This window comes from Phragmites australis, chromosome 19, assembly GCF_958298935.1.
Source record: "Phragmites australis chromosome 19, lpPhrAust1.1, whole genome shotgun sequence".
Lineage (NCBI taxonomy): Eukaryota > Viridiplantae > Streptophyta > Magnoliopsida > Poales > Poaceae > Phragmites > Phragmites australis.
In genome coordinates, this window is record NC_084939.1 from 25,941,199 (window position 1) to 25,953,986 (window position 12,788).

General features: G+C 41.4%; 1 protein-coding gene across 1 annotated transcript; it reads right to left on the reverse strand.

The window, feature by feature from the left end:
- Positions 1-1,484: 1,484 nt before the first annotated feature.
- Positions 1,485-11,912, reverse strand: LOC133900438 (clathrin heavy chain 1). The gene is made up of 29 exons (XM_062341585.1): positions 11,685-11,912; positions 11,371-11,575; positions 10,338-10,426; positions 10,033-10,239; positions 9,677-9,775; positions 9,469-9,577; positions 9,177-9,256; positions 8,870-9,097; positions 8,725-8,790; positions 8,057-8,173; positions 7,418-7,615; positions 7,183-7,299; positions 7,019-7,078; positions 6,816-6,902; positions 6,616-6,699; positions 6,387-6,521; positions 6,246-6,308; positions 6,065-6,169; positions 5,850-5,962; positions 5,512-5,764; positions 5,279-5,415; positions 4,912-5,190; positions 3,815-4,817; positions 3,236-3,721; positions 2,897-3,067; positions 2,628-2,813; positions 2,324-2,446; positions 2,133-2,243; positions 1,485-2,042 (listed from the first exon to the last, which is right to left on the reverse strand). The coding sequence occupies exons 1-29, from the start codon at positions 11,727-11,729 to the stop codon at positions 1,866-1,868; spliced, it is 5,133 nt and encodes a 1,710-aa protein (XP_062197569.1). The 5' UTR covers positions 11,730-11,912; the 3' UTR covers positions 1,485-1,865.
- Positions 11,913-12,788: the final 876 nt, after the last annotated feature.

A 12,788-nucleotide genomic window follows, 5' to 3' on the forward strand; every position in this document is an offset into this window, starting at 1 on the left:
ATTGCTCGTAGCTGCTGGAGATGAATGAACACATGCTTCTACACTGCGCGTGAAGTTTGGTGGAGAGTTCTGGGGATTCAAGTTCCAGTGGAGGAGTCTCCTTCTCTCGACTGGTGGGTTGATCTCCGTAGGTGCGTGGCCGACGAATTCCGTAGAGGATTGGATTCTCTCATTCTTCTTACATGTTGGTGCATTTTGCTCTCATGCAACAACATCATTTTCAACGGCCGCCGCGCCTCCTCTGACTCCTTATTGGCCCTCATCTGGGAGGGCGCTGATCATTGGTGCGTAGCTAGGGCGTAGAATTTGTCGATCATCTTAATTAGGCTGCGGTCCTGGGGCTTGGTCCTGTAGGGTCCATTTATGTCTAGCCTATATGTTGATTACTGCTTTGTATCATCGCATTAACTTGTTCTGTGTATCTTTGTACCTAGACCTCTAGGAGGTCACTGCTTCAAACTCGATGTCTTATTCCTCTACTTAATATAAAAATATGTATCTCTCCTGCTTATTCGAGAAAAAAAAAAGGGTGACAATGTGTGGGAGCTCGTCGGCTTTTAGGGTTATAAGATGAATAGATCTCGAGAGGGTCTTTGGCTGAAAACTCATTTCTGATGTTTCGAATTGGTCGACGGTGGCATCTTTAGCGTCGTGCCCTCTTTGAAGGCGTCATCTAGGAGACATTCCCTGTGGGTTTTCTTCTGTTTCGAGATGTTGTTGACCATCGCAGACTTAGTCTAGCTAGATAGATGGTCAAGAGTATAGGTTGTTTCTACGGTGCTCCGGCTTAGTTTAGTTAGATAGGTTTTCGCTTAATTTTCTCTCAATTACCAAGCAGATCAGCCCGTCAAGCTATCTCATGCCGGTTTGTTTTAAAAATATATAGATCTAATAGGAAGCTTCAGGATTAGTGGACCATGTAGGATTGTCGCAGACTCTTGCACCGGTCAGACTCCAGAAGTCTTGAGACGTCCATTTCAGAGTACCGGGACCCACATAAACAAATTTCACTGCACTTGAATTTCATGGTGTGCAAAGGTGTGACAGGAAGGGCGCCTGATTTGTGCAATGCAACTTGGGAGGAAGAAGATGCATGTCACCTTCATTGACCCACCCGACTCTCCAACAACTCTAGCCACCATTGCCACTCACATGGATGCAACTTCCAGAACGGATCCGGTCATTGTCAACGAACCAAGGCACATATTTTCCACAAGTAACAACAGAGCAACTTAAAGGAAAAGATCAGATGCGAACTGACAAACAATGTTCCAGAAAGCGGCGGTTTCCTTTATCGCCGCAGTCTGTGTTAGCTCCAGAAATATCACACACACCAATCAAGCCAAATTAAAACTTCAAGTAGAAATATCGTCTCATACCATACTGATCTATCAACAAAACAGCAATAGGAAACGGCGTAAACAATGAGCATCAACACAGACAAAAGTATTAAATACTCGTCTTGTTCAAGAAAAACACTCATGTAACCATAAGCAAACCACTAAAAATTTGGGCGTAAAGAGGTAAATAATATACATTGTTTATGTCTAACAACACCAACGCTGAGATGATCAAGTGTACAAGAAAATGTCTACAGATATTATCACAAGCTATACAAATGGTACCAGCGTTGCACAGCTCACGCTGAGCCTAATCATCCTGATCCTATCCGATCTTAATATATATCAACCAGTAACAATCTCAAACACGGCTAGAGATTTACTCGCCAAAATTGTCCTGGTACCAAAAAGAATATTAATTGAAACAACAAATCATCTACAACTCCAAAGATGCCTCTGGAACCTCAAGTTTTACTTCCGCTTAAACTGAAAATTTCCAATCATCTGACATATCCGAAAGCCAACTTAGTAGCTCCCCATTGGTGGCATCCCAAATGCTGGCATTGGACCAGGACCCATCGGAGGCATACCCATTCCACCCATTGGAGGCATGCCCATTCCACCCATGGGAGGTGGAGGACCGCCCATACCAGGCATCGGTGGAGCAGGCAAGGCAAGAGGGAGCAATTGCGCGTACATGTTCTGCACAACAGAATGCAACTTGTCATCCCAACTGTTCAAGCATGAATGATTGGTTAATGAAAAAAAAGAGGTGCGTGCACTTCAGATTACCTGCTGAGCAACAAGATCTTTTTCCTCCTTCTCTTTGGCCTTTTCTTCTTTTTGTGACTCAATTTTGTCCTTCACTAAATCATCAACCTTGCTGGTGTATTCACGAGTGAACTGCATACACAGAAGGGATGCCATTATAAAAAACTGTACATAAATGAAAGCGGGCAAAGATATGGACAGAGATTAGATACCTGCAACAGATATGGGAAAGCAAAGTCCACCATGTTGTTCATCCATGCAAGCTCAAGAGCAACATCCGGCCGAATCAAGTCATAACAAATGAAGAGGCAAGAAGCAAAGCATTCTTTCTTCCCCTGCATTACATAATTGGATATGGTGACTAAGCAGAATGCAATGCCAAGCAGAAAATAACTACTGCTAGGCTTTTTGTGTATGTTGAATTGGCTTATTGCAAGGTCCCAAATCATCAGTCATCACTCAATTCATCAAGAATGTGTCACAGCGATGTTGAAATAGAATGGGTTCAAAACAAACCTGCTCGATAAAATAGACAAGCAAGTCCTCCGACAGCTCACGGTCACCAGACTGTGAGCATGTCTCCATGCAATCCTTGTACATGTTGTCTTTCTTCGATAGAGCAATGGATTGCTTCCATCTGCCAGCCTTCTTGTAAATGTAGGCAGCAATCCTCCTCATCTCAAGCAATTCATGCTTCTCTAGCTGCTCAGAAATGCACGCACAGGTTATTAAATTATAATAAGCCAAAACAACAAGCATTGCACATTTATCTAGTTTCTTTTTACCTTCTGGGCAAGACCTATCTGATCAAAGTTATCGTGCATATCAACTGATTCACGGAGTCTCTCATAGTCTTCCTCCTCAACATAAAGCTCATTCAACGCTTCATTCACAGCAGAGACATTGTTACTCTGAACTGCAACCATATACGGCTTCACAAGATGCAACTGACCAGCCTGCTCAAAGAGCAACAAAAGAGTTAAAATTTGGAATGGAATTTGAAACTGAGACAAGTGCAACAACAACAACAGCAAAGCCTTTGTCCCAAGCAAGTTGGGGTAGGCTAGAGATGAAACCCACAAGATCCAACTAAAAAGAAAATAAGTTTTCATTCAGATACAAACCTTGCGCATTATGTCTACAACTCTGGTATGATCTAAACGAAGTGCAAGCACATTTAGCATATCATTGATGAGATCAGGGTGCTCTTGCAAATAGAAGTGCACTGCCTTGTAATATAGCTCAACATTTGCAATTTTAACACAAACATCCTTGAACTGCATATGATCCCATGCATCCGGAGAATGGTTCATGATAGTGGTGGCAGCATTGTCAAATTCATCATACTGTATGTATAGGTAGGTAAGTTCTTTCCAGTGTTGTTGCTCATCACAAGCCCGGATAAGCTTAGGAATGTTGAGACGGGTAGAGAAAAGTTTTATGTGCTCCATTAGCTTCTCAGGGCGGTATCTAGCATACAGTACTCCCAATTCTGTAAAGATGCCCATGTGTGCACGTTCAAGTCCAAGACCACTCTCCATGAGAGATATAAGTTCACTAAAGCATCCTCTATTTTGGTAGTATTCACTCACTTCTTCCAAGTCATCAACCTAGGAAAAAGAAGGTATGTCAGAAAGTAAAAGATAAAAAAGCTTTCTCAGAGACTAGAATAAATATCAAGTATGTTGCTCCTGCTTGTATACCTGGACAATAATATTGAGACCACATATCTGTGCCAGACGGAACTCCTCAGCATCAACACAAGAAAAGCAGACCTCCTTCCATGTCTTAGCGCTGTTAGCCTTGCGAGCAGCATCCACAGCACCTTGGAACTGCTTCAGCTTAACCAGGGTAATAGCCAGCTTAGCCCAGTTTGAGATGAAGGCATAGATGATCTTTGCAGCTTCATACAGTTCTTCATCATACAGACGGTCACCGACATTTTGGAGGTTGGCAACATTTGGCATAAGAATGAACTCTTCAATGTCACTGAGTCTATCAATCTTAGCATATGCAAAGATGAGTTCTCCATCAACTTTGGGCTCTCTTGCCTTTTGCCTTACCATCAGAAGGTACTTAACTAAATCATTGTACACATTGGCTTCCTCAGCAGCACGAATGACATCAAGGAAATGTGCTGCATCATCTGCACGAATGAAGGACTCAATTGCTTCACTTACTAAACCTTCACGTAACTGGGCCTTAGCAACCTGGCTCCAAACTGCATCTTCTTCAACACGGTATGCAAACTCTTCAGCTCTTTCTATGCTTCGGATGTTATCTAAGAGAACATTGACAGCCTGCACGTTTAAGTTGAACTTCTTGAATATAGCAAAAGCCTCCTCATACAGTTGAGCCTCAACAGCGACTTCTCCAACGGCAGGCCCATCAAAGTTGTCCAATCTGTTAACATAATCCATGACTCTGGATGGGTCCGCCTTGATGGCAGTCAAGATGAGCAAGTTCTGCAGATTGAAGTTTCCACTGAAAGCAGAATTCTGAAGGACAATCTTTTCAAGAAGCTCGATCAGTTCATGAGGGAGGTCAGCTGTCATGAAAGCCTTAACAGCAGCAGACACTTGCTCAGGGCTCTTGCTCTCAGGCAATGCGGTAGAAACCACTTGGTCAATGAGTTGCCTTCTATATTCATTTTCAGGCTGAAGAACTTTATCCCACAGATCACCATCCATTCTTTCAACTACATATCTGACATTTCAAATAATGTAATATGGACATGTCAGAGTCACTCGATGGATATTAAAAAAAAACACAAGGCATCGGAACAGAAATAATTACATACCTAGCTTGCAGCTTGAACAGTGAGTTTTTGTTAGTGACATTAATAAGTTCATCATCACACTGCCCACGTCTGTAAGCAACAACAGCAAGTGTAGGATCCCTCTTTTCACAGTATTTACCCACTACACGAGAGTCATAAAATGGGTTTGTGGTAAGGAAATGCTCTGGATTATTGTTGCTGTCGATGATGATTTTCCCAAGAGCATTGTGGACATGCACATCTTGGCTACCCTCACTCACTAAGTGTTCCAAGAACTGTGTGAGCAACCGTAGGCGGTTCCTGGTTAACATATCAAACAAATGAGACCAACAGGGAAAGGGGGATGTCAATCATGTGACTGCAGACTATAGGAATAAAGGAATCAAACCTCTTCTCACATTCATCAACAAGTGGCTCAACAGGAAGGAGAGAACGAACAGAGAGAATCAAACCCTTGATAAAATCTTCAGGGCACTCGTCATCGAGTAGCTGCCCCACTACCAAGGGAGCATTTCCAGGATTCACCTACAAACCAGAGAAAAATAAATAATCATTCTCATGCTCGACATACTATGGGAATAATGACACCCAAAATAACACTGAGTTCAAAGAGGTACATACTTTCTGTACATAGCCTTCGATATACCGAAGCATATTGTTTGTGTACAGATAGTGAGTTAGATCTGGAACAAAACCAAAGCGATCGCAAACATTAATCAGTGGGCGGGCATCAGGTAGTTTTGCTTCCATCAAAAAGTTCTTTGTCTTCTCAGCATCATAGAAGTTAGACTCTCTGGTTACACGTTCAACTTCTTTGATCTGTCCAGTCCTTGCAGCTGCTTCTATGTATTTGAAATGGATATCTGGGTCCTCACTATTGCATGCAAAGAAATATAATATTAAGGTGTGTCGCATTAAGACAAAGGCATTTGAAAGGTATCAACATCAGGAGTAACTACCTGGAGCTCAAATAGGATCCCAAGAAAAAGTAAAGGCCCTCGTAAGATTTGAATTGCTCAAATAGTTTTATGCAAGCGTCAACTCCAAGCTGCTCAGAGTATTCTTTCGCAGCCTGCAGATGTGCCACAGGTTTTGCAATTATTAGAACCAATAAGGAAGAAAGAAGCAACAGGGGAAAGGAAAATAAAGGTTACAGGAAACTGAACAGGATTACCTGAACAACAATTTGAAGATTTCCCCTCAGATTGACCAGGAGAAGGTCCTTCATGCACTCTAATGCCCACTCTCTTGAAAGGGTGCCAAAGAACTCAACGAGTGCCTGTGCAAGAAAGTTGTTAATGGAAAAGACAATAACATGATATATTTTGAACATAACTGAAGACTACAACACAAACCTGTGGCTCAATGGCATGGGTATTTACAATGACACGCTTGATATCAGGTAACTCTGAGTAATGCTGCATCACAACATATAAGATTAGCTAAACAGAGAAGCAAAGAGAAGAAATCAACCACACCAGTGCAAAGGTACCGACCTGGAGGGCTCGCAAGTACAAGCCAGCCTTTTCACACAGCTGAGCAATACGAGGGCGATCGTAATGACTGAACATACCATTAGCAAGAATGGCATCAGCAACGTTTGGGTAAGTCACTAAATTGATCTCCAAAACCTACAATACATTCAGACAGAAGCCGCTGAGCAACGAAACAATGTACAGGTGTAGGGTAACTATTCATATTCAAAGGGGAAAAACAAATGCTAACCTTGGTTTGAAGAAAAGCATGCTCTGGCAAGTTTGGTTTCAGCACATCCAACAGAAAAGCTGTTGCCTCCCGTATCATGTTTCTCTGTTAACAGAAGCGTATAAGCCAAGGCGTGCAACCGAATTTCATAGTAAAGACAAGAAAGACCAAAAGGAATATTGCTAGCCAGAAATGCATTTATATATGGATACAAAGGATACCTGAAGGAAGAGATCAGTTATAGTATTATAATCTACTGGACAACCTCCCTCCATTTGTGACATCATGAGAGCAAAGTTCACAGCTCCCTGCTCAACAAGATACAGGATAGACAGTGAGACAAGGATTCATAAAGATTAAAGAACCCCACAAACACAAACCAAATGTCGCATTTAAGCCCAATTTTGTCTAAACAACCAATTACCTGTGGATCTGTACGTAAGATGGTCTGGAGGAGGAAGAGATAATCTGGAGTGTATCCAACCTGGAAAACCGAAAGTTTTAGGTCAATAGTACATTTCAAAGCTCAACTCGGGTCTAACAAGTAACAACTGAAATCAAGACTTCAACAAAACAAAAACAACATACCTGCTTTGAATATATAAGAATTTTGTCAAACTCCCTCCTTTCAGCAAAAGCAGCAACAACTTTAGGGGTCGCCCTAGCCTTTATGTATATTTTCAGTGCAAGATCATTGTCCACAGTCTACATCAAAGGGCACAAGAAATTATTAGTGGACAATCCAGACATTAAACAGTGAATGCAATTTGGTAAAACAGTGAAACCCATGCAATCAATAAACACAGCACAGCACACGTCTTACCTTCACAAGATCTCCAAGTTCTTCACTGCACTCTAGCTTGTCTTCCGCCAACCAATTTTCAAGAAGGTTCTTTTTGTTCTGATTGACAACAAGTCGAGATAGCTCAAGAGACTCGAAAGCATTGAGCTTCCCTCGAGTTAGCAATGTACCGAAGTACTGCAACAGTGGGGGTGTTTGCCCAGCTTGCACAGGAACACTCTGCAATGTTAAGCATACCAACAACAATTCAGTTAAACAAAGGAACCTGCACAAAAATCTGATTTATTGTACATGTGTAAATTAGTCCTGAAAGAAGAGTAAATGAGATAAGATTAGTTATAGTACTTTTCGGTTGTATCCAACAAACAATACTCCAAGGAATGACTAGTAAGCACATGTTTCTCATTTGCAGTACACAGAAGAACTTTAGTTAACAAAGCCCCATGATTATCAACATTCTAGCACAGTAGTCACTTGCTGAGTTTACTATGTAAGAGTCGGACTAATCTCTACGAACAGCATATCAAGCACGCTTCATAATTTCACACAGTTGGTACCATCAAGAATTGTTAGCACATTGAGAATGTACAAATGTGGCACCAGCGAAAAGGAGGTACATATACGTTAATAGTTTCATAGGCAAAAGAAACAGAAACTCACCTGAAATTTTGCAACAGTCTCAGGTGTTCTCAGGAGGCCCTGAGGTGATTCTGCAGCCAGCTCAGCTGCTTCCTTGTATTTCGTTTGTGCAAACAGTTCCTGGAACCTTTGCACAACCTGCAAATACAATCCAGAAAATAAGAAAACTCATACAATCTTTTGACACATCAAATGAAATGCGGAAATGTAAACCCAACCGCACAGTCTGTAACCTCCACAAGCAGTGTAGAACATCAAAATTAGTGTGCCTCTAAGGATAATGGTGCAAGAGGTGTTTGTGAATCACTTAAGTACAAGCAGCATAAGTAATAAGCACTCCTGTGGCAGTGCCATTGACAAAATAGCTACAGGTGGAAAACAGCTAGTGCCATATCAGCCTTTTGTCAAGTTTGTGACAATTCTAACTATAAACTAATCTGGGAATAAAAGCTGTGCTAAGAAGTGATCAAGCAAACATTTTGACAAGATACACCATACTAATAAAGAAGGGAGACATAGTTCAGTGGTCTAACAAGTAACAGTAGTTCACAGGACAAAATAGGTTACTGGTCACTAGTCAGTCCAAAACTGGTACAAAAAACTGCTTAAAAAACTAGCATAGATAACAGCCAAGAAAGTTCTGCCAACATAATTGCATCCACAAAAGTCATAGATGTAACATAGCTTACCAAGTTCTCTGCACCGGGAAGATTAGCTCTCTTGGCAAGATTCACAGCTAGCTCAAGGTTGTTTAACTGCTTGAGGAAATTGTGTTAAAAGAATTATCTAATATACAGATCAGGGAAGGAAGACCAGAAGGGTAGGAGATCATACTTGACCACTGACGAAAGGCACAACGGTTGCATCATTAACTGTGGCATGTAAAACCTGCCCTCTTCTGTTGATGGCATAAAACCCACCAGTTGAGGAAGATTCTGCTGTCAAGAATATAGGATCTGGACTGATTCTATTTCTGTAAACTGCTGCGGCAGTTTCCAAGTCATATACAAACAAAAGTCCAAGCTTTGTAATTACATAGATAAGCCCATACTTTTGTGAAATCTGTAGTAGTGGAATAAAAACACATTAGATCCATAGTGTGATAATTTAACAGTGCATAATTTTTACCTAAGATGCTCACCTGCATAGCTACAGGAAAATCGTCCTGGAAATCCGGTGGAAAGAAGAGGTCAGCTTGTTTCTTAGAAAAGCCAGGTTTCCCTGCAATAAAGCGATCAACAAGAAAAACATTAAACAGTGGACTGGAATATTTTTTTTAAAAAAAAAGGGGAAGCCCACAAGGTACAAATAAGTAGTGCAAGAGAGAACAAGGCGCATGTCTACTTGTTTGCATTATTAGAAATTTGAATACAGCACTAAAAAGAATTAAAAGAATCAAAAACAAAATAAGTTTGAGATTCTTAAATGCAAACCTGGCTGGGCACCCAGTTCAATCACATGTAACTTTGAAGTGATCTGTCCAGCATTAGTTGACTTTGAGGCAAAACAAATAAGGGTTGATGGGTTCTCATTACCAACAACCTGGACAGGTGAGAAAAGGCAAGGTTGGTAAATTACTAAATACTAGAAATAAAACAAGAATATAAGGATATAAGCACCACAAAATAACTGAAATGGTACCTTAAATGTTGCAAAAGATGCTGCATGGGCTTCAAGTGCCTGGCTACGCTGCTGGTCAACAGAAAAAAGTTGCATATTTCCCTTCACCAATTGTGGCCTCTGATTGCATGAAATGGAGGGCATGCCAATATGAGAAGCACATAAAACAAAGTATTATGTAATACTAGTTCCTCTCCTCCCTAAAGAAACTGCTCTTAGTTCAAAACGAGGTTTTACAAACACAATGTTCCAAATCATAAGATTGGAACAAACATTAGCAGGAACGGACAGAAGAGTAATATTTGTGCATGATATCTCGCTGACGCGAAATTTGTCAATTATGTGGGCACTAGCAACAAATATCAGTAAGAGTGTACCTCTGGAGCACCAGGTGCAATTCCAATAAGCACAAGCCACTTCTCCGTTGGGTCACATCGATAATTGATGATCTGATTATTTGCCAAATTAGCTGTCCTATCAAACATCTTGGCAGGCTCAGAATCGCCTTCAATTGACCAGTGATAAACTGATGTTTGTGTTACTAAACCCAACAACTTAGGAGTGATCCATTTCCAAAACACAACCTGCAGTTGAAAAGTGCAGATGCACAGCACATTACCTCAAGTAGATTTTATCGAGAATCTAAAAAACAGGTGCAAGAATATTGGAAAGACTTGTGTACCTGCTCCGGCATCTGGTGAGACTTTATTTTGGTCTTAGCCTCAATATTAAATATTTGAAGGTGATCCTGTGTTGTTCCAGGTATTTGGGCTGCAAAATTCAGCAAAGATTTATCGTTATTGCAAATTATACAGTAACCAAAATAGGGTTTGAAGTAGAGAGCAAGCAGTGCTTGACATAAGGAAGTTTGGATGTGGCAATTTCCCTATATAATTTATGAAAGGAACTATGGCTAGTAAGATATTCAGTGTCAATGTCTCAACCTAAATGGTTACACTAATTTGGACTGACTTTGAGAGCACAGTTTCATGCAGGTATCACCTTACTTGCAACTGATGATGGCTGCATCAATCTGAAACCAGTAAGCAAGCATTTTATGTACAAAAATGGAGCAACTGAACTAAATTCCAAATTAAATCTCCACTCAGTCACAACTAACTCAACCGAAACAAACTGTGAAGTTAACAATCAAGCACTTTCTTTAGCAACAACATATTTCAAACAACTAATGCCAAGCAAGCCAGTAGACAAGTCGTCAAATCAATGACAAGAGCAGCAGTGAAGCCTCACGAACTTGGGTGTTAGAATTCTACTGCTCCTTTATCTCATTTCCATAGTATGTTCAATTGAAGGGGATTTGACTCATGGAGATGGTAACTATATTAACAACATATACGGTAGGCTAGAATTATAGTCCAACGGAGCTGGCTACCTCTCCCGCCCCCAGAATATTATCCAAACGGGAAGGTACACGACTTGTACAAGATGAGGGGAACAGCAAGGTGCTGATCAAACGCTGCTAGGCCTTATGAGATGGATCGCACTACACCGCCAGATCCCAATCCAAAGCTTGATCTCACTTGGGCAAATTCAGATGGCCCCAACTAAGAAGGAACCAAAACCACAGCATGGATCGCTGCCTGATCCTTAGGGATCGCAATTTCAGCGGCTAGGGCATGAGATCCCAGCCGGTGGAGTGGAGCGACAGAGCGAGTGGGTAACTCTAGTAGATCTAGGAGCGGTGGGTGGGGAACCTTTGAGTGCGAGGATCCTGGTGTTGGGGTTCATGAGCGCGGAGTCCGCGGTGATGGGACGGCGGAGCGGCTGCATGGGCATGGCCATGTCGATGATGACGACGCTGTTCTGCGGGGAGGTCTCGCGGACGCAGATGTACTTGTCCGACTCCATGGTGACATGGGTGAAGGTGACGAACTGCGGCGCGATGCCCAGGCTCGTCAGCTGCAGCAAACAGCCGGGTACAGCATGGTTAGTGGATCAGTGAAGCCGAAGCAGGGAGATCTGCGAGGGAAACAGACACGAGAGAGAGAGAGAGAGAGGATGGTGTTACCGTGAGGGCCTCGCGCATGGCGATGGGGGCGTTGGCCGCCGCCATGGCGACGGGCGGCGGTGTGAAGGAAGATCTTTCTATCTCTCTCTCTCTCGAGTCTGGAGTGGAAGGGGGCGGAGGCGGGTGGTGCCAGGCTCCTCCACTCGTCTCTCCCGTGGGAGGGAAGGGAAGGGAAGGGAAGGGAGGGAGAGATCGGATCTGCGCCGGACCGGACCGGACGGGACGGAAAAGGAGACGGTAGTGTAGTCTTTATTAGTGGGGATAAATGCAAAAACCCCCCCAAAAGTCACTTGGATTTTGACTTTCCCCCCTAAAAATTGTTTTGTTGCAAAAAACCCCCAAAGGTTTGATTTTGTTACAAAAACACCCCAAAAATTCAAAAAAATTTAAAAAAAATCACAAAAAATTCTAAAAAAAACTAGAGACAATTATAAGACCTTTTGTGAAATTTGTTTTCAAAAATAATATCCTTTGCATCATATTTCATGGAGAGTAAGTTTGAAAAAAAAGAAAAACGTGTAACTCATTTATTAATTCGAGTTAAATGCATAGTTAATTATTTACTAATCCAAAAATCATGAAACAAAATTTTTTAGTCTTCTTACATGATCCTCTATCTTGTAAAAATACATGAAATCTTGAAATAGTTATTGTAACGTGCAGGATTCAGTAAATGGGTTGCAAATAGATTAATTCATAACTAATCCATAACACCCCCAAAATTAGTGAAACCACTTTTATTAGTTTACTTAAACAATTATTTGTGTAAGAAAAATAATGGTAGACATGACAAAGTTAAAATAACATGAGTTAATAAATGAGCTGCACATTTTTCTTTTTTTCCAAACTTCCTCTCCATGAAATATGATGCAAAGGATATTATTTTTGAAAACAAATTTCACAGAAGGTCTTAGAATTGTCTCTAGTTTTTTTTAGAATTTTTTTAATGATTTTTTTATTTTTTTGAATTTTTAGGGGGTTTTTTGCAACAAAGTCAAACTTTTGGGGGGCTTTTTGCAACAAAACAACTTTTGGGGGGGAAAGTCAAAATCCAAGTGACTTTTGGGGGGGTTTTTGCAGTTTTCCCTTATTAGTGGCATGCCA

Coding starts and splice junctions, on each gene's coding strand:
- LOC133900438 (XM_062341585.1), bottom strand. CDS start 11,729: ATGGCGGCGGCCAACGCCCCCATCGCCATGCGCGAGGCCCTCACG. Junction 10,240..10,337: donor CTCACCAGATGCCGGAGCAG/GTACACAAGTCT, acceptor TTTCAACTGCAG/GTTGTGTTTTGGAAATGGAT. Junction 6,170..6,245: donor CCCATGCCATTGAGCCACAG/GTTTGTGTTGTA, acceptor TTTCTTGCACAG/GCACTCGTTGAGTTCTTTGG.